Here is a 22,302-nt window from a genome sequence, read left to right as displayed (position 1 = left end):
CTCCTTGTTCTCAAAAATTCGGCATTATTTGTTAGCTGATCTCAGTGCACATAATCGGCCACACTTCCGTTCCCAGGAAATAGTCATTAATTTCCACGGATTCTTCATCGTCTGCGAACCAATGTGCTGTCCTCCAATGGAACGGGAATCGAAGGACTACGCAGCCCCTGTAAACGAAATCCCATAGAGTGATGGTTCCGAGGTCATATTACCATAGAGGTAACTCTAAGACTAGAAGGTCCCGAAATAACGTGCTCAACTTTTTGGCTCAGCTCTGGTACTCTCTTCGGTCCCAAGCTAATCTATTCATCCCTCGAAACATAGGAAAAACCAATAACCCCTCATTTTATCTGTCAATCTTTCATACACGGTAACTTTTGCTTACTCCCCAACAAACAATTTTAGCTACAGACTAGCTTATACAGGCAAAAATTAGCTGTATAAGCCAATTTTCGGCAGTATAAGCTAATCTGCAGCTAAAATTGTTAGTTGGGTCACCAGGTGAGTCGATCGTACTCACTTTCGTCCGATGTATCGAGTTGTCAAAAATTGAGTAAACTAGAAATGTCAAACTGAGTAAAAGCCACTCAGTCAGCAAAATCCTGGCCTTGGAAAAAATGCCAGTCATGTCGGAGGGAAAATGTTACTCAAAACCGGCTGAAATGCCTTCAGGTAAGTACGAATTGCTTAGGGAAACGGTGTTGAACCGTGTTTTGCTCCGGTAGAATGAATCCGAAGCAGGCAATTTCCATTTTCTTGAATGAAAATCAAAACAAAAACCCTCCCCGCAACTGAAAATACCGGCGAGTGGATTTGACTCAGTCTACGTGAGAACGTAGTTTACTCAAAAGTGAGTCAACATAAGGCTACTCAATTTTGAGTAGCCATACTTGCCGCTGAGATGAGTACCTTCGACTCAATTTTGAGTTGACCAGAATAAGCGTGTAGCGAATCAAAACAAACATTGCGTAGTACTAGAATTTCGACTAGAATGGGGTACGTTAATTTTGCTTGGGACCAATAGGCTAGTCAAGTAGCGAGCTAATTTAAAATCGTTAGTTTCGTATTGATTGTTGGTATTACGCTCGATTCGCCACGAGCCTGCAACTTGGAGAGATTTGCTGCTGGGGGAACGTCCAGTACGTCCGTCTGTTTCAACGATGATTCAGTATGTGAAATAAAGCTTACTTATTATGGTCTTCAAATGTCATTCTAAAAAATTGTATGCGCATATTTCGTTTTAAATAGAGATCTCTGAATACTTAAGTGTGCAAGAAATGGGTCAGCCAGCTCTAAAGACCCAATGTATTGGGTTGTTAAACTAGTCCTTAGACAACAAATAACTACTCCTAGAGAAATCACGTGTAAATCTGAAATAATTCGTTAAATAATAATGGGTTAAAGAAAACTGAATAATAAAAAAAACCCGACATCGTGCAAAACTTTCTTTATTCTACTGATATACTCAAAGGAATACCGTGATACGACAACAAAAATAATACTGATTAAATAAAATAACAGAAAAAGGAGATTCTGATTTAAACTAAAACTTGTTTTACAAAATCAGTAGAATACCAAAGACAAGTGCACTTTACGATTCAAAATTAACGATAAAATACTGTTCATTCACGGTGGCTATGGCGAAAAAATGTTCGAGATTGCACATTAAATAAAACACTTAATCAACATCGTCGTCTGCCTCTAGAATAAGCTTGAAGGAGAATGGCTGAAAAACGTATCCAAGGCCCTCGTAGAACTTGCTCATGAACTCGACCCTGAAAACGATAGAAAAAATAGTGCTATTGTATCACAGATTATATGTCATAATACTCACCAATGGAGACGAAGTGTGTGCAAGAATGCTGACAAACCTTCCATCATTACCAAGATTGCCAGAGTAAACAAAGCCCATGCTCCAAACACAAAGTACAGCATAATTGCTCCCTTGTATGAAGATTGATGTAGTCCCATGGAAAGGACCATATTCCACAGCACCTCCGAAAGTTCTGCAAGTATTTATATTATTAGTAAAATTAAGGTGACAGGTTTCGGATAACTTACGAGCATGAGCAAGCGACAAAGCCCACAAACGGAGGTAGGACGCGGTGTGTGATACGGTACTAAGAACGTATTCAATGGTATGAATGGCTTGATGGATGAAAACCTCACTAATCGGTTCGTCTTCGTGTTCTCCGTGTTCAGAAGTTTTCGCAGCCTCCGAAGTATCAAGTGCAGTCTCCGTCTGCTGATTGATGCCACCATTGTGATGAGCAGCAGCCGTTTTCTTCTTGTTGAACATAATGTAAAACGGTTTGCCGAGGAGCATCCAAGGAATACAAACCAAAGCAATGAAGACAAATGTGCGTTGCAAAGAACTTTGGAAAGAGTACATGAACTCTTCACAACCATGCAGAGGTGGTGTTTGCTTGAAAAGCATCATGTTGATGAACATAATCAGCACGGATGGAGCACAACCTGGGGTATTCGGTTGAAAATCGGTCTTGGCCGTGTACTGAATCCATTTCAAAAACATCATGAACACCATGTAAGCAAACAGCAATACTAGGAAAATGATCTGGGGAAGGAACTCCAACAGGATGCTTATGCGCTTGTTAAAGAAGTTATGATTGACAACGCTCATGCAAACGCCGAATATCATATGAACAACTCCGAAAATGATGGACAATTTCATTTTGTAGGAATTAAGGAAAATAATTTTGTTGCTAGCAAGCTGCCAGACAGGATCCAATCCGATAGGATAAACATCATCGATGAGATCCGATGAACCTGGGTTCAGAGTAAGATCTTTGTTTGTCATTATAGTTGATGTGTTGTAGTTGACATTCCAGGAACTTCCAAATATATTCATAGATTTTGAGAAAACGTCGTTGTATACAAATCCAGTATACATTGAAAACAAGCCCATCAGCAAAATGATGTAACGGCCTCCGAAAAAGATGTTCCAAATTTCATTACTGGATTTCTTAGCACCCAGCTTCTTCTCACCGGAGACCATCCAAAAACCAAACAATGCCATTATAAGTCCATGGCCCAGATCGCCAAACATGATTCCGAACAAGAACGGGAATGTAATAATCGTGTACAGTGCTGGATTTGCTTCACGGTACGATGCAATACCATAGGAATCAATTAAATTTTGGAAGCCACGTGTAAATTTGTTGGTTCTGTTGAAGGTAGGCGGCTGTTCGCTTGTTTCAATAACATTCAAGAAAGATGGAATTGTACTTCCAACCGCTGCTGATCCATCCGACAAAGCTTTTTGTACGACTGGAAGGTCAAGAACGGGAACCCAACATTCTCCGATCAAACACTTTTTTGTCACGTCCATGTTGAACAAGTTTAAAGTATGATAAATCGCCTTCATTTTCTTCACCATTATTGTCCAACGTGGCAACTCCTTAGCAACAGTGGATAGTACACGGGAGCGATGATCTTGGGTTTGGTTCAGCACCATGTTCAAATCCTCCAAACGCGTGCGAACACCTTTTACCATTTCTTCGCGTTCGTCGGCGGCGCTCGGACATGGATAGAGTGATGCATGGTAGCCCGTGCAAACTTTCTTGATTCTGGTCTTCAGTTGCTCACCTTGGAAGAAGGCTGCAAACACGGTTTTGTAGATTTCGTTACCCTGTAATGTAATAGCAACATCATGTATTTAAAGTTTTCTCGAAAGTTTAACTAGAAGCCTTACAGTTGCTGGATCTTCCAACGGTTTCTCCAGCTCCACCTGACGCAGAAAAACGTTACCACGCGAGATTCTCCACAACATACGCTCGAAACCGGGTACTTTCTCTCGCTGAATAACGCCAGCGACAAAGCCCAGACGTCCTCTTGTCTGAGCATGAGTTGGATCATCAATAATGAGATTATTCCTGGTGGCATCCAAATTAACGGCACCTTCTTGTTCGAAGAAAAAACCTTGGGTGCGTTCTAACACGTGCTTCAGCTCCGTCAATTCGAGATAATTAGACTTCAAATTGACGGCGTTCTGGGATAGCTCCAAGATTTCACTTTCCGTTTTTTCAAGGTGCGCTTCCAAATCGATTATCTCCCGAGGATTCGGTGCCCGTGGCAGTTCGTCACGTATGTCCGGAATTTTTACATTATCCTTCTTCACCTCGGCCTCCACGTAGCGAAGTTTGCGTTCCATTTCGTCGCATCGACGGACCTCGCTAACGAATTTACGCTGAAATGCGTTTACCTCGGAGTTCAACTGAAAGTGTGTAATTCTTTGAGTAACTATGTATCGTTGACGTCGGAAAGAAGCTTACATCACGAAACTGAACAGCACCCGTTTCACCCAACTCGGAAACGGAAGTGTAAGCTGCCTCCGGTTGGATGAACATTTGGCACAAGGCCATCTCCTCGCTCCTAAACATTGCCCCCATCTTGCTGGGATCAAGGGTCAAGTTTTCTCCGCCTGTAACTAGAAAAAAAAAACATAAAATACATATCATATACATTTTATAGGCGACGAAAGGCACCTATTGAGTCAACAAAACTGATAAGAGCCAGTTCTATACTGAGTTATCCAGCTTAATAGAGCTTGTACGCGTTTTTTTTTTATGTTCATATATATAACTATGGAACTTGCTGTTGCAATGCAACTTTCTGTGCTAAATGCAGCAGTTAAGAGGTATTTTAATGTTCTACGCATCATGTGAAGTATAAGTATATGGTTAGACCAGCTTCTTCCGCTTCGATGGTGATTTTTCATATGTTGTATGTCCTATAAAATAAAATCTACCACCGAGTCCGGACAACTTCCAACTATGAGAACAGGATTTTTAACTAATCAAAGGAACAAATCTTAGTCATTTTTTACTTTTTATACCTTGTTAACAGTGACAAGAATTGGGTTGCTCCAGCGAGGATGATCTTAAAACGAGGAAAAAAATGAATTAGTTAGTCTACATCTATGTGATTCCTAATCTTCTATTCGTTTGTCTCTAGTTTGAGGTGGTTGAGACTAGAATCCCGACACGTGTTCAATATCGGTGTGATTTCTTAATTTTATTCCTAAGGAATCCGATTTTGACTGTCAAAGGGGCGGCGCGCTGGAGGGTGCTCAAATTCTTCGAATGGTATAAATAGCGGGACCTTTCAATTAGAATCGGTTGTTTGCGATGATTAAAGATTAGATTTCTGTATTAAAGAGACTTTCAGCCGTGAGCTGGTTCGTCTTTGGGTTCCTTGCGGTAAAAACAAGAATGACAACTGTATCAAATCAGAATACTTCATCATTTCTCAATTCTGATGGAGTAACACGACATGCAATAAATAAATAAACTGGTCGCAGTGGTTGTATGTTCCGAACAGAGGAAAAATTAAATGTCATATACACAGTTCTAGAAGCTTTACTCCGTAATTTGTGATTCGGCCCTGCAACAAGGGAAGACACCTTACATTATCTGATCACTTGGAATGATATTTCCCAAGACAGTGACAGAAAATCCGCTGTTCACTCATCGAGCTAAACCGAATGGTATGTATAACACCTCCATTATCGTACGTGATTATATATCAACTTTTAGCATCGAGGTGTAAATTATAATTCACATGGCTACAGACGAAAGAAAAAAATAGCTTGAAAACTTTTAATACACGTGACATCTACTAACGTAGCTGGTATATTCTAGACAACATTCGGCAATTTATTTAAAATATTCAGCTACAATCGGGGCTACTGCTTGGAGGGTTTGGGATCTCACCTACGTTTGTTGTAGCCTTTCATTTTTTTTTAAATATAAACTGGAGTTTACATGGCCAGATCAAAATTCAACGTTAAAGGTTGTCACTGGGGTCTATTGGAATCTCCCTTGATCGAATGACCAAAAAATGTATTGCTCCAGTGAGTTGATCTATTTGAAGAGGGATGAGAAGGAAAACTTTGCATTGATTTTCGGTTAGAAAGCACTTTCTTTTCTAACGATTGTTACACTAATTGTCATATGATCATGTCATGGTGTCAAACCTTATAGTTTTTCCTTCTCTACTGATACTAAATGTCTAGTTCCACACACGATGCAGACATTGAATGCCGGTTTCATTGAATATATTTTTAGATTAGTTTTCCCTCTATTATTCGTAGACAGCACAAAGAATGAAATATTTTCCTCCGTCACATGACCTCCATGATGTTTTACTACTGCCGATGTGTGATCATGTGACATGATCGTTGAACGTTCTATACATGATCAATTATCATATTCGTTCTTTAAACATTCTTCAGTGCATACGCGATTTTAAGAATAACACAAATGGATTCTGTTCGACCGTGTGATTTGACGAAGGGGCTGTTAATAAACCACGTAGATACTATTAGTGAAGCTGGCAAGTGTCTACGGATCATATAAAATTTACAAAACTTTGTCCACGCAGGCTAAAGAGTCTCAAAAATCTTTTAAAAATCATCCACGTAGTATATGGATAGCACGCCTAAGTAACATAAAACACACCACTTAATCAAGGAAAAAAAAAACTTGAGCAAATAAAAACTCAAGAAAGTATACTAACCGTCGAATGCAACCAACCGCGACGATTAACCTTTTTGTGTCGGCTCTTTCACTTAGTCGATAAATTTCCGGTAATGTCCGAAATTTTACGGGCGATGTTACATCTGCGAAAGGCAAAGCACTACTGAACGATCAAACCGAATAAAAGTGTTTGATAAGCCAGCAAATTAATGTACATGAACGTCCACAGCCAGCACGAATGATGTGTAGTTATTATTAAACACTATTGTTGGCATATGTCACACAATTTCGATATGGCTATTAGACTACTAACGATATTTTGCACCGAAGATTTTCCATACATACGTGGACCTAAGCAACACACGCGTATTTACTCCTATGTATAGAGCAACTGATCACATGGTCTGGTCGTCGACTGGAGCGTGATAATAGCAAGAATAATAATAATGCCACGATCGATAGAATCATTTTTGTAAACAATACACATCACATGGAAAGAATCTGATCATCTTGAACTTGCGCTCTCTCTTTCTCTCTCCCAATTCTCTCGTCCGTTTATTCTCTCCAAGCCACTGATTGGTACCACACACTGAAAAAAGTTTTAACATAGTATTTATTTATTCGAAATACTCAGAGGGAGAGATAGGCGGAGAAAACAAAATACAATTCGGCAGCAGGGATTTGTTCCTAAATTATCTTGCAACCCTTGCTAGAAGCTAGCATTTCAAATGACTTGTATTTTTGATTCGATTTACGTGCAAAATAATAATTGATTGCATCGCAATTGGCAAATCAAAGTTGGTACTCGTGGAGAATAGAAGAACTATGAGAGTGATGATGGTTTCAAAATTTTACACCGTGAGGTATACGAGTGCAATCTTAAAATGCTTTTATTTTGCAAATGGAGCATTTTATTTAAATCTGGTTGGTGCTATGTTAGTAGAAAACTTAAGGACTACTCAATAGACAAATAATATAGAAAAATTAATTTCTTTTCAGATTTTTAGGTGTACACATAGATTTGAGCTTTTCTACCACTGTAGCAGCTACCAGATTTAAATAAAATGTTCCATTTGCAAAATAAAAGCATTTTAAGATTGCACTCGTATACTTCCCCGTGGAAAATTTTGAAACCATCATCACTTTTATAGTTCTTCTATTCTCCACGAGCGCCAACTTTGATTTGCCAATATTTTGCACATTTCTTAGTGCCATTCATTAACCAACGAAGATCAATTAATCAATAGAGTTAGAATATTGTTTTTGATTCCAAAAACTAGTTGAATTTGAGAATCACACAAAACACAAAGGTGATTGAATTTCTGTTCGATTGCAATACTCTCAAATTTATTCTAGTAAGAATAAGAAATCCTCCGAAAAATTCTAATTGGAATTTTCGATTGGCTCAGATTTTGACAGTTCATTTGGCTCAAAACATTCTCTCCGCCCATCTCTCCCTTTGAGTATTAAATACTGTATTAAATATGTGCGTTCCTAATAGTACGTTCAGACTACAGAGTTATAACAACAATCAATACGAAACTAACGATTTTAAATTGGCTCACCTCTTTAGTAGCCTTTTGGTCCCAAGCAAACGATTAACGTACCCTATTCTAGTTGAAATTCTATTACTACACTATGTTTGTTTTGATTCGCTATGAAAGTTTGACAGATAACATCAGGGGTGTGTGGATTCATGCAGAACATGCAGGGGTGAGTGAAATAGCTTGGGACTGCTTGGGACCGTTGTTCTGGTACTGAGTGAGCCAAAAATAATAATGATTTTCTTCGGGACCCAGTGGTCTTAAGCGCTGTCCAGACTGAGCAGTTATAACATGTTATAACGGTTGTCAAATAATTGCAACACAGAAACCACCATCAAGATAACACTATAACATGTTATAACTCTATAGTCTGAACGTACTATTAGAGTTAAACGCTGTCCAGACTGGAGAGTTATAACATGTTATAACGGTTGTCAAATAATTACAACACAGAAACCACCATCAAGATAGCGCTATAACATGTTATAACTCTGTAGTCTGAACGTACTATTACCTCTATGGTTATAACATGTTATAGCGCTATCTTGATGGTGGTTTCTGTGTTGCAATTATTTGACAACCGCTATAACATGTTATAACTCTCCAGTCTGAACAAGGCATAAAGCGCTGTCCAGACTGGAGAGTTATAACATGTTATAACGGTTGTCAAATAATTGCAACACAGAAACCACCATCAAGATAGCGCTATAACATGTTATAACGAGTTACCTCTATTAGTACGTTCAGACTACAGAGTTATAACATGTTATAGCGCTATCTTGATAGTGGTTTCTGTGTTGCAATTAGTTGACAACCGTTATAACATGTTATAACTCTCCAGTCTGGACAGCGTTTATGTTATAACTCAGTAGTCTGAACGTACTAAAGGGTGATACGGTCAAAATTTGGTCAATATCAACTTGACGTATTTCTTTCAATTTTGCATTTAAAAAACCTGAACACCCCTCATTTTGAAGGTGTGTGTGTGTAGAATGTTGCTCCTATTTTGATTTTGGAATTCACTCTTCAGTTGTCAAAATGCCGTCCAAGCAAGAAGAGCAGCGTATCAAAATTTTGCTCGCGCAACGCGAAAATCCGAGCTACTCGCACGCAAAGTTGGCAAAATCGTTAAAAGTTGCCAAATCAACCGTTACAAATGTAATTAAAGTGTTTGGGGAACGTTTGTCGACAGCCAGGAAGTCTGGATCGGGGGGAAATCGAAAACCGGAAGCCGCTGAGACGACAAAGAGAGTTGCCGGTAGTTTCAAGCGAAACCCTAACCTCTCTCTCCGAGATGCCGCAAATAAGCTGGGTGTATCGTCTACAACCGTGCATCGAGCCAAAAAACGAGCCGGACTATCGACTTACAAGAAGGTAGTGACTCCAAATCGCGATGATAAACAAAATACGACGGCCAGAGCGCGATCCCGGAGGCTGTACACGACGATGCTGACGAAGTTTGACTGCGTGGTAATGGACGACGAAACCTACGTCAAAGCCGACTACAAGCAGCTTCCGGGACAGGAGTTTTATACGGCAAAAGGTAGGGGAAAGGTAGCAGATGTTTTCAAGCACATGAAACTGTCAAAGTTCGCAAAGAAATATCTGGTTTGGCAAGCCATCTGTACCTGTGGCTTGAAAAGCAGCATTTTCATAGCTTCCGGGACTGTCAACCAAGAAATTTACGTGAAAGAGTGTTTGAATAAACGTCTGCTGCCTTTCCTGAAGAAACACGGTTGTTCCGTACTGTTTTGGCCGGATTTGGCATCTTGCCATTACGGTAAAAAGGCCATGGAGTGGTACGCCGCCAACAACGTGCAGGTGGTTCCCAAGGACAAGAACCCTCCCAACACGCCAGAGCTCCGCCCAATTGAGAAATACTGGGCTATTGTCAAGCGGAACCTAAAGAAGACCAAAAAAACTGCTAAGGGCGAGCAGCAGTTCAAGGTAAACTGGCTTTCTGCGGCGAAGAAGGTGGACAAGGTGGCTGTACAAAATCTGATGGCAGGGGTCAAGCGTAAGGCCCGGCAATTCGGATTTGGAAAAGCGGAAGCCTAACTGAATATTTTTCCTGAATTTTATACTAATTGAACTTGAAAAAGAAATTTAATTTGATTTTTTAAATAAACGATTTCACCGATTTACACGCGTTTTCCCTTGACCAAATTTTGACCGTATCACCTTTATAAAGCGCTGTCCAGACTGGAGAGTTATAACATGTTATAACGGTTGTCAAAAAATTGCAACACAGAAACCACCATCAAGATAGCGCTATAACATGTTATAACTCTGTAGTCTGAACGTACTATAATAGATACTAGAAATTTTCTAGTATCTATTAGGAACGCACATATTTTTTTTTTTCCAATAATATAGTTAATGATTTTTATCTGAATATCACATAACATAATAAATTCTATGTGAATATTCATATAGATTTCATTGGACACATAAAGTTCATGAAATTTGGTGGTACGATTTCCAATTATGGGATCACATGAAAGTTATTTAAGATATTTTCCAATGGTTATGTGAATTATTAGGTCCGTTACCGAAATCTGAACAGCTGACCTGTTCGGTAAAATTTATGCAATTCAATTCAATTGCTTTTCAGACAAGATTTGATTATTTAAACAAGGTTGACGATGTTTTGAAAGTATTTTCATGTTCAATAGACTTTAAAATTAAGGTCAAAATTTTACCGAACGTTCAGCTGTTCTGATTTCGGTCAAATTTACCGAACACGAAAACAAAATCTTAGTGTGTAGATCGATCAGCCCAAAAATTAAGATTCATTAAAGTTAGATTAAAATAAACATCTCCTCCAATTTTGGTCCAAATCGGAAGAGGTCAACTTCACGTGCCTCGGACACTTGGCGTGGAATGACCCATATTATACAGGGTGTTTGGTTCCGGGTTTTACATATTTTCAGGGTAGATAGGGCTTCTAAAGTTATGAAAAAAATCCCCATGAAACATAGGGTCGGAAATGACTGCTGAGTGAGTTATTCAACATTTTATGTTTTTTTTTATTTCCAACTTCTTCTTCTTTCCTTTATTTAACGTCGGTCTCTGTTCCGCAATCTAGTGTCAATCACCGACGGACATCGATTGCCATCCATTGACAATCACAAATTACGTCCCCATGGTAACTGAAATAAACACGAGTGCGGACCGGTTGACTAAACGAAGCCTGATGGGTCAACCAGGCGAATAGCGTTTTAAACGCTGTCCAGACTGGAGAGTTATAACATGTTATAACGGTTGTCAAATAATTGCAACACAAAAACCACCATCAAGATAGCGCTATAACATGTTATAACCAACAATCAATACGAAACTAACGATTTTAAATTGGCTCACCACTTTAGTAGCCTATTGGTCCCAAGCAAACGATTAACGTACCCTATTCTAGTTGAAATTCTATTACTACACTATGTTTATTTTGATTCGCTATGAAAGTTTGACAGATAACATCAGGGGTGTGTGGATTCATGCAGAACATGCAGGGGTGAGTTTAATAGCTTGGGACTGCTTGGGACCGTTGTTCTGGTACTGAGTGAGCCAAAAATAATAATGATTTTCTTCGGGACCCAGTGGTCTTAGAGTTACCTCTATGTTATAACTCTGTAGTCTGAACGTACTATTAGCATAGAGGTAATAGTACGTTCAGACTACAGAGTTATAACATGTTATAGCGCTATCTTGAGGGTGGTTTCTGTGTTGCAATTATTTGACAACCGTTATAACATGTTATAACTCTCCAGTCTGTACAGCGTTTAACTCTAAGCGCTGTCCAGACTGAGCAGTTATAACATGTTATAACGGTTGTCAAATAATTACAACACAGAAACTACCATCAAGATAGCGCTATAACATGTTATAAATCTGTAGTCTGAACAAGGCATAATGCCTTGTTCAGACTACAGAGTTATAACATGTTATTGCGCTATCTTGATGGTTGTTTCTGTGTTGCAATTTTTTGACAACCGTTATAACATGTTATAACTCTCCAGTCTGGACAGTGTTTAAAATGCTGTCCAGACTGGAGAGTTATAACAACAATCAATACGAAACTAACGATTTTAAATTGGCTCACTTCTTGACTAGCCTATTGGTCTTGTACCACAAACGAAGTGACAGACGACTAACTGGCGAAGAAATCCATTAAAATAATGTGGTTCACCGTAATAGAATTTTCTTGGAAGCTTGTGCCATCATCCACCAGATGGGTTAGTTTTTTTGTTTTGATTTGAACAAAGTTGATTTTGTGTACAATGATTCTTTGACAGTGCGCAAAGAGTGTATCATTTTGTCATTTTTTTTATGCATTTCAGTTTTAAGTTGCACAGTGGTTCACTGTAATAGAATTTTCTTGGAAGCTTGTGCCATCATCCACCAGATGGGTTAGTTTTTTTGTTTTGATTTGAACAAAGTTGATTTTGTGTACAATGATTCTTTGACAGTGCGCAAAGAGTGTATCATTTTGTCATTTTTTTATGCATTTCAGTTTTGAGTATGCAGATAAAACCAAAACATTCTAATACATTTGGTGAAAATGCTAGTATCATAGAGGTAACTCTAAGACCAGAAGGTCCCGAAGAAACGAGCTCAACTTTTTGGCTCAGCTCTGGTACTATCTTCGGTCCCAAGCTAATCGATGCACCCCTCGAAACATAAGAAAATCCACGAACCCCTCATTTTATCAGTCAAATTTTCATAGCAAATCAAAACAAACATAGTGTTGTACTAGAATGTCGACTAGAATGGGATACGTTAATCGTTTGCTTGGAACCAATAGGCTACCCGAAAAAAAATAACAACAAAAATACAATAAAAAACAATGTAACAATAAGACGAAAATTATTGTCTTAACAATGATTTATATTGTTACGTCTACAATAAATTTACCTTGATTTATGTTGTACAAAACAGTAAATTTCATGGTAAATGGAAAATTTACAATAAAAAAGGGGGGTTGTTAAGTATCTTAACAATGAAATTTTCGTGATTTCCTCATATAATTTTTTTTTCAATAACATTATATATTATTGTTATTTTACTGTTGTTTGGCGAATTTATTGATTAAAAAAAATAACAGTGTACTTTAGAGTGTATGTGTTGGCTTGACAGATCTACTTTATCGACTTTAAAAATAAATCGAAAAAATAAAACATCGCCCCGGGGAGGGAAGGGGGTGGTAATGTCTGTTACGGGTGAGTCCTTTTTTTACTGGTTATGGATTGAGATTCGATCCGGAACTTGTGAGAAATGGAAGCCAACTCCCCTGCACTCGATCTCTCTAGGTCACGTCTCCTTGGTGGTTGAACGTCGTTGATAAGTTAATGCATTCAACTGGAGAGAATCGCCCATGAAAATATGCTTCCACCTGAGAGTGATTTCCTGACATCTTCAAGTGGTGGATTTTTTTATTATTATTGTATGATTAGTGACTGCACGGAAAAGGTCTGCATTAAGCGGGATTTAGATGAGGCAGGAGAGTTGAGTTCAACTCAAACCGATCTGGTCGTAGGCGTTCAATTGACTTGGCAACGAATAGAGCCAAACGAACTGTCAAAGCAAGAGCCATACGAGCAGCACCTATCTTGATTACATTGGCAGTGTTGCTGACCCTCTCATAGTCTGCATGCTTCAATCAGATTTATTTTTATTGTTCGTGAAGTAACCCACAATGAAAACACACCAATATTTAATGTAACAACATTTTTTATTGTAATAGAATTGTTCATTATTGTTCGTGATCGAATCATGTTAACAATAAAATAAATGAAAAATACAATAAAAATCATTGTAACAACATTTTATTATGTACATTCATTGTACAGCTAGGTAACAGTTTTGCCGTTTTCGGAAGGGTACAACATTATAACAATCATTTTTATTGTCGACAATAAATATTAATGTTAGAGCATTGTTTCCACTGAAAATTTCACTGTAATTTTTTTTTTCGGGTAGTCAAGCAGTGAGCCAATTTAAATCGTTAGTTTCGAATTGATTGTTGCTAGTATAATCCAGTAGTAGTGTTGCCATGTGGTACAATCAACAATCAATACGAAACTAACGATTTTAAATTGGCTCACCACATTAGTAGCCTATTGGTCCCAAGCAAACGATTAACGTACCCTATTCTAGTTGAAATTCTATTACTACACTATGTTTGTTTTGATTCGCTATGAAAGTTTGACAGATAACATCAGGGGTGTGTGGATTCATGCAGAACATGCAGGGGTGAGTGAAATAGCTTGGGACTGCTTGGGACCGTTGTTCTGGTACTGAGTGAGCCAAAAATAATAATGATTTTCTTCGGGACCCAGTAGTCTTAGAGTTACCTCTATGGTACAATCCAGTAGTAGTGGTGTTGCCATGTGGTACACTGAAAAATTGAAATAGCAGGTTAGTCACCAAAGTTTTCGAGCCGCTCCGTCTGTCACTTCGTTTGTGCTTGTACTACGCAATGTTTGTTTTGATTTACTATGAAAGTTTGACAGATAAAATGAAGGGTTAGTGGATTTTCCTATGTTTCGAGGGGTGAATCGATTAGCTTGGGACCGAAGAGAGTACCAGAGCTGAGCCAAAAAGTTGAGCGCGTTTCTTTGGGACCTTCTAGTCTTAGAGTTACCTCTATGTTATAACTCTGTAGTCTGAAAAAGACATAAGGGGTATAGTATATCCAAAGAATAATACTAAGATGAAACTGTCTGAAGAAAAACTTTCAATTTTAGAGTGCTCTTTCACGGTCCCTTTCATCCAATGAATAACCCCCATATGCAAGGTAATTTTATAGTTTTGCTGCCCTCTCGGTAGAGATGAAATTTTGCTATCTTTTTTATCAAAACAATCATACTAAAATCAGATATGTCCCATTTTTTAATTACTCGATTAACAACTAATCGTTTATTTTTTGTTCGTTGTGCTGTCATTTTTCCACCAATGAGAGTGCAGCACATGTTTGAAACGATGGGTGATGATCCTCTGGAGAAGTTAATGCTTATATCGGCATGATATAACCGATTGCAAATATTTTACTTTTCGGTTCGTTAATCGATTAATCGATTATTCGAATGAAAATCAAAAAAATATGAAACGTCATTTCAAAAATAAGGACCGTACATAAATAATGATACAATTTGAAAGGGACCGAGGCTAATCACAAATCACGTCCCCACAGTAGCTGAAATAAACACGAGTGCTGACACTGCTGACCGGTTGGTATATCCATAGAGGTAACTCTAAGACTAGTAGGTCCCGAAGAAACGTGCTCAACTTTTTGGCTCAGCTCTGGTACTATCTTCGGTCCCAAGCTAATCGATTCACCCCTCGAAACATAGGAAAATCCACTAACTCCTCATTTTATCTTATACCACAGACAGACATACAAATTAGTACCGTTGTACTCCTTTAATCAAGTACCTCAAAACGTACAATTTGTGGTACTAGCTTAAAGCAGTACAACCAACAATCAATACGAAACTAACGATTTTAAATTGGCTCACCACTTTAGTAGCCTATTGGTCCCAAGCAAACGATTAACGTACCCTATTCTAGTTGAAATTCTATTACTACACTATGTTTGTTTTGATTCGCTATGAAAGTTTGACAGATAACATCAGGGGTGTGTGGATTCATGCAGAACATGCAGGGGTGAGTGAAATAGCTTGGGACTGCTTGGGACCGTTGTTCTGGTACTGAGTGAGCCAAAAATAATAATGATTTTCTTCGGGACCCAGTGGTCTTAGAGTTACCTCTATGGTACAACGGTATTACAACAGTGAACTTTGTATGTCTGTACAAGGTATTACTTCAAAGCGAATCAAAACCAACATAGTGTAGTACTAGAATTTCGACTAGAATGGGGTACGTTAATCATTTTGCTTGGGACCAATAGGCTAGTCAATTTAAAACAGGGGATGGATATGGCTGTCATATCGCTTAAGTTTGCTGCGTACCGAACATCTGCAACGTTGTCAGTGGTACCATGATATCACAGACAAACATACATAACATATTGAATATTTCTCACTGTAAAACATCGTCACTAAAACATTACCGCCATCTGTTGAGTACACTGTGGTGGGTAGTACGCTGAACAGATGGCGGTAGTGTGTAAACGTCAAACGCAAGGGAATTGACTATGCGCGCCGCAGGTGGCGGTACTACCAACTTCGATACTTTTAAATTGACCGTTAAATTCTTGTTCGATGAACAACTTGCGAGTGTTATGTCTGTTTGTCTGTGATATGTTTTGTTGTTTTGATGTTGAGTACATGTATTCAGCTATATGTCAAACCCCTGATTTAAAATCGATAGTTTCGTATAGATTGGTGGTATATCTTTTGAATATACATGCGTAGTTTAATCAACAATCAATACGAAACTAACGATTTTAAATTGGCTCACTACTTGACTAGCCTATTGGTCCCAAGCAAATCGATTAACGTACCCCATTCTAGTACTACACAATGTTTGTTTTGATTCGCTATGAAAGTTTGACAGATAAAATGAGGGGTTACTGGATTTTCCTATGTTTCGAGGGGTGAATCGTTTAGCTTGGGACCGAAGATAGTACCAGAGCTGATCCAAAAAGTTGAGCACATTTCTTCGGGACCTACTAGTCTTAGAGTTGCCTCTATGGTTTAATGCTGGTTTATTCCAGAACCGATTTCCACGCCCCAGGTTTGTTTTGATGGTCCAAAGGATCATAATTATGATAATAACAGTGACAGAATTGATATGTGACTTGTTTAAATGAGCCATTTCCATACAAAGGACGTTCCTTTGGTAATCGTTCTTTTAAACTAGTTACATATTAAATCTTTCAATGTGCAGTTGATAAACCAATTTAAGATTTGATTTTTTTTAAGCCTTTATTAAAGAGATTTTTAGCCTTAGGCTAGTTCATATCTAAAAAAGATTTGATTTGATTTATTTCAAGAACACAACTCTCCGTCACTTGTTGACAAACAATTCCGCCAGGGAGGACGATTCACACGCTCAAATCTGAGGCGTGTTCGATCCAATCCCGTGACCAGAATGTTTCTTTTCACAAATTTCACAAATATCGACCCGACATTGCAGCGATGCGGTGCCACGGTGCTGATTGTTTACTAAAGAAAACGCTGGCCAAAATACACCCGTACAAATCCGGTCTGGTTTAAAATATATACTGAAGATAGTACATATACTTTTTATACTATGCTACGTGTAAACCGGGCGAATGACAAACATGATTGTAAACTATCGACAACTAAACTAATATATCAGAATGTACATCTATAAGCTTACGGCATTATCGTACTAGAATCTGTGTTTGTTTCGATTGGCCTTATAAATTTTACAGAGTGTAATGAGGGGCTCGTGGATTTTCCTACACATCGAGCGGTGCTTCAATTGGCTTGGGATCGAAGGTCTGGTACTTCCTGAGCCAAAAAATTGAGCATGTTCCTTCGGGACCATGATAGAGGTAGATAGCATAGAGGTAACTCTAAGACCACAAGGTCCCGAAGAAACGAGCTCAACTTTTTGGCTCAGCTCTGGTACTCTCTTCGGTCCAAAGCTAATAATGCACCCCTCGAAACATAGGAAAATCCACGAACCCCTCATTTTATCTGTCAAACTTTCATAGCGAAACAAAACATACATAGTGTAGTACTGGAATTTATACTAGAATGGAATACGTTAAACGGTTTGCTTGGGACCAATAGGCTACTGAAGTAGTGAGCCAATTTAAAATCGTTAGTTTCGTATTGATTGTTGGTCTTAGTGTTAGGCTTATACTTACAATTTACCCAAATACTTGATCATTAACAAACGTCAGAGTAGATATCATTGCCCTGAAAAGTACAACCTCACTTTTTGACAGTTCAGGGAGCTTGTTTACACGCAAGCTGAATTTGAAGAATTTGAAACCAAAAAACGAAATTTTCCCTGGCCTTTTTTCAGATTGTTAACGATTTCATTTTGAAACTCAAGTTAGCACAAGTGTATGTCTACAGCCTGAAAAACTTCAATCCTGATTATTTGCATAACGATGCAACCGAAAAAAAAACTAAGTCCATGTAAACAAACACCCTGAACTGCCAAAACTGTGTCGATGACGTCATCATGCAATGATCTATTGGTGTGATTCGAACCTATACACCTGCTTGGGAGATTTAATTCATTGCAGATGGAATTCGGCAACGGTGAAAAATGGTCGGAACTATATCTATAGGGATACAGTCATCTTTTTGAAATCCGCACTTGATTTCCAGCACCAGAATAATAAATTACCTAAATGTTTCACTGTTGTGAAAGTTGATTATAGGTACATATTCATCACATGAGTGTTTAGAGTTCTAGTATAAAGGTCACTATGTCCGGGAACATAAATTCTATGCACGTGACCAATGATAATTCTGAATGAAAAATACTACTACATGAAATAGTTACTTACGCCTCATAGTAATGGCAAAATAAGCACGGAAGCTTTGCAATTCATGTATCTATTTCAGTGCCACCAAATATGGATAGATGCTAACTCGTACTACCAGAGTAGTCACGTGACTTGTGCCTTCAATCAGCAATCTCAATCAGTTTCCGATGGGGCACGGCGATTCACTATGCATCCGTTTATATGAGCAGTATTTTAAGTGAGCAGTATTGATCATATATACTACAAACATTCACAAATAACAGAACATATTTCACAAAAATTAACACCTAGCGAAATTGATACGAACGATCACGAGATTATTATGCACTCTATACAACTGTTGAGAACCAACTGTTTGAACAGAGAAAACATAGGAGCTGCTCGCGCGCATCGATATACAATATAAGCACCGAACTGGCCGGTTCATTTGTTTCACGTGATGGTATGGGTACAGGTAGTGAGGAATATTGAATGATACTTTTTGCCAACGGACATTTACCTTTACACAATCTACTGCTCGCTTATGCTGAAGTGACCTTCTAAACAAGCACAGATTTTTTTTCTTTTGCCATGCCTGTCTGGAAATGCCCACGCAGGTGTAGAATTTCCGCAGTTCTTCATACGTTGATTGATATGAGTAACATAAAATGTTTTCAAGTTTTCGATATGTTTGGTTACGAACTGGCAACATTCGAATGTCTTGTTCAGGCTACAGAGTTATAACAAAGAGGTAACTCTAAGACTAGAAGGTCCCGAAATAATATGCTCAACTTTTTGGCTCAGCTCTGGTACTCTCTTCGGTCCCAAGCTAATCGATTCACCCCTCGAAACATAGGAAAAACCAATAACCCCTCATTTTATCTGTTAAACTTTTAAGGCGAATCAAAACAAACATTGCGTTGTACTAGAATTTCGACTAGAAAGGGATACGTTAATCGTTTGCTTGGGACCAATAGGCTAGTCAAGTAGTGAGCCAATTTAAAATCGTTAGTTTCGTATTGATTGTTGGTTATAACATTGATGTCACAAATATACTTAATCAAGATAGTTTTAAATCCTGCCATAACTCTCCAGTTTAAACATAGACTGTGGCCAAATATATTATATTAACAATATGATCCACTCTTTCGCTTAGCTGGCGAACCGAATTTTTAGCGATGAAAGCACCTCTGTGGCCAAAAAGGATATCAATGTATTTGTTTATCATCACGAGGGGTAAACCAAATGAAAATTTGTTTAATATTTCAAATGAATGTATTTCAGCATTTTATTTTATTTGATGACCACAGTGACATGTCAGACAAATTTTAAAGTAATATACACAATGTAATTAATGAAAATAATTTGACTCTTACTTTGGTAATAAGTGCTGTATTCGCACCCCTCGATTGTAATTGAATGATTTTTACTGACCTTTTTCAACGCTAGATGGTGCGTGAAGCAATATTTTGCGGGTCGCCATTGCAACATTTGGAAAAGGCATGAATGGATCATATTGATAATATGATATATTTGCTGTGGCTTTGAAACATTAATTACGATTCAACATCGAGCATGATGCCTTTGCTCAGTCATCTACTTCTGTTTCTACTGGACTACTACTTCCTATTTGCAGAAAGGCGAATCCGACGCGACCTTCTCCGGTTATCATGAAACTTTGTAACTCACCACACCTCACCTCACTTCACCAATTCATCTTCTTCTTTTGGCTTTATTAAGTCCCCACTGAAACTTTACGCCATTTCTCAACTTAGTGTTCTAGACCTAGATTGCACTTCCATAGTTGTTAATTAAGAGCTTTCTAAGCCTGTACCATTTTTGCCTTAGTATAAGCATAGAGGTAACTCTAAGACTACTGGGTCCCGAAGAAAATCATTATTATTTTTGGCTCACTCAGTACCAGAACAACGGTCCCAAGCAGTCCCAAGCTATTTCACTCACCCCTGCATGTTCTGCATGAATCCACACATCCCTGATGTTATCTGTCAAACTTTCATAGCGAATCAAAACAAACATAGTGTAGTAATAGAATTTCAACTAGAATAGGGTACGTTAATCGTTTGCTTGGGACCAATAGGCTACTAATCACAAACGAAGTTACAGACGACTTTCTCCGAAGAAATTAATTAAAATAAGGTGGTTCTCTGTAATAGAATTTTAGACCACTTTCCGCCGCTCACCGCCAGGTTCGCTAGTATTTTTGATTTGAATTAATTCAAGTTGGTTTTGTGTGCAATGATCTGGCAACTCGCGTTCTCACTCGCGTTGACGGGGTGCTGTTTTCTCACTCATCGAAGGAAATTTTGATTAGAGTGAGAAAGTAAGGAACAGTCAGCGCGGGAACCGTGTGCGGTACTATAGGTGCGGCAGAAAGAATGTAGTCGACTCCTTCGTTCTCACGGTGTTCTTACGCATGATCCAACGTTACGTCACACTAGATTATGCATAAGAACGTCGTGATAATGAAAGAGCAAAGTTTGTATGTTTGGGAGCCTCTCGCATTCAACTCGCATTCGTCCTCGAGTTCGTGTGGAAGCCATTCAGAGCGGAGGTGGCCAGGAGCGTGGCATTCGAAGTGGAACCGTTCCGACTCCACTGGTCGTTGGATTGGGGGAAGCCTGTGAAATCGCTATCCGTGAAATGGAGTACGATCACAAATGGATGGAGTTTCTCTCGAAACGCCTGATGGACCAAATCTTCGCATCGCTACCGAAAGTCATCCGCAATGGCGATCCAGTTCATTCTTATCCCGGATGTATCAATCTGTCGTTTGCATACGTTGAGGGTGAATCGCTGTTGATGGCGCTGAAAGACGTTGCCCTCTCGAGTGGGTCGGCTTGCACTTCGGCTTCGCTGGAACCGTCGTATGTGCTGCGTGCGATTGGTGCCGACGAAGATCTGGCTCACAGCTCGATTCGCTTTGGCATCGGACGGTTTACCACCATCGAGGAAATCGACTACATAGCTGAAAAGTGCATCAAGCACGTGACTCGACTCCGAGAGATGTCCCCGCTGTGGGAGATGGTCCTGGAAGGTATCGACATCAAGTCGATCCAGTGGTCGCAGCATTAGAGCGGACGGGTCGGGGCATATTTTAAAGAGAGATTTGATTTTGTATGTTCTGCTGTGTATGGTTGAATTCAGTGAGGGTTTTTTTTTAATTGTTAATCATTGATTGTGTTATTAACACATCCACTTTTGGTAGTAAGTAGGTATTGAGACGAGAGAAAAATAATGTATAGCTTTGCTACATATGCTATTAGAGACAGCAATAAATCTTAGACAGTGAAATCATTGTGAGTATTTCATCATTCACTTGGCGAAAAAACTTCCTATCAGCGATTGTTTGAAATAGTATAAACTTTGTTAGTTCCCGTCAAGGACGGCATTGTTACGACTACGCTAAATTCGCAAATCTGAGGTATTCGTGGACTGCCATCTCAGATTTGCTTTGGCGCGGATTAGTTCCACTTAGGGTTAATTCAACTAAGTTTCGATTCTAATTATTTGAAGACTCCAGGAAAATCTACGTTTAGAAAGACCTTCTATAATTTAATAAAGAAGTAAAGCAGTAAAGTTATTAATAGTTGGTTGGGCAAGCTAAAATATCATTTAAAAAAATGTGTTCAATGTCGATAAGCTTTCCGCAAAATCCGCACTTCAAAAGCTATAAAACCGCACAAAATTTGCGACACTTGTAACAGCCCTGCAGTTGGCTTCGGCGTGCCAGAGAATACCTAATCCACCTAACCGGACCTGAAGAAACGGAAAGGAGCGCGACTGGGATTAGACGGGCTAGCCTTATGAAGCTCTCTACTGACATACAATA

The 22,302-nt window shown here is 38.8% G+C and overlaps 2 protein-coding genes across 6 annotated transcripts; one reads left to right on the top strand and one right to left on the bottom strand.

The window, feature by feature from the left end:
- Positions 1-1,431: 1,431 nt before the first annotated feature.
- On the bottom strand, positions 1,432-18,651 carry LOC135714170 (V-type proton ATPase 116 kDa subunit a 1-like). Of its 5 annotated transcripts, XM_065237467.1 has the most exons (7): positions 6,538-6,921; positions 4,856-4,899; positions 4,293-4,447; positions 3,713-4,234; positions 2,062-3,649; positions 1,835-2,006; positions 1,432-1,775 (listed from the first exon to the last, which is right to left on the bottom strand). In XM_065237467.1, exons 3-7 carry the CDS (start codon positions 4,407-4,409, stop codon positions 1,679-1,681), a joined length of 2,496 nt encoding a protein of 831 aa, XP_065093539.1. In that variant the 5' UTR covers positions 4,410-4,447; positions 4,856-4,899; positions 6,538-6,921; the 3' UTR covers positions 1,432-1,678. The 5 variants fall into 5 exon arrangements, with proteins under 5 accessions (XP_065093539.1, XP_065093537.1, XP_065093540.1 ...); XM_065237465.1 differs by lacking the exons at positions 4,856-4,899; positions 6,538-6,921 and adding an exon at positions 18,495-18,651; XM_065237468.1 differs by lacking the exon at positions 4,856-4,899 and having other exon boundaries at positions 4,293-4,450; positions 6,533-6,921.
- Positions 18,652-20,623: 1,972 nt separating this feature from the next.
- On the top strand, positions 20,624-21,809 carry LOC135714168 (cysteine desulfurase-like). Its single transcript, XM_065237460.1, has one exon. It carries the CDS (start codon positions 20,955-20,957, stop codon positions 21,543-21,545), a length of 591 nt encoding a protein of 196 aa, XP_065093532.1. The 5' UTR covers positions 20,624-20,954; the 3' UTR covers positions 21,546-21,809.
- The last annotated feature ends 493 nt before the right edge of the window (positions 21,810-22,302 follow it).

Source organism: Ochlerotatus camptorhynchus, unplaced genomic scaffold (assembly GCF_037179485.1).
Source record: "Ochlerotatus camptorhynchus isolate MF236.1 unplaced genomic scaffold, CSIRO-AGI_Acam_v1.1 ptg000624l, whole genome shotgun sequence".
Lineage (NCBI taxonomy): Eukaryota > Metazoa > Arthropoda > Insecta > Diptera > Culicidae > Ochlerotatus > Ochlerotatus camptorhynchus.
The sequence above is the reverse complement of the archived record's forward strand: the minus strand, read 5'-3'. Positions and strand labels throughout refer to the sequence as shown.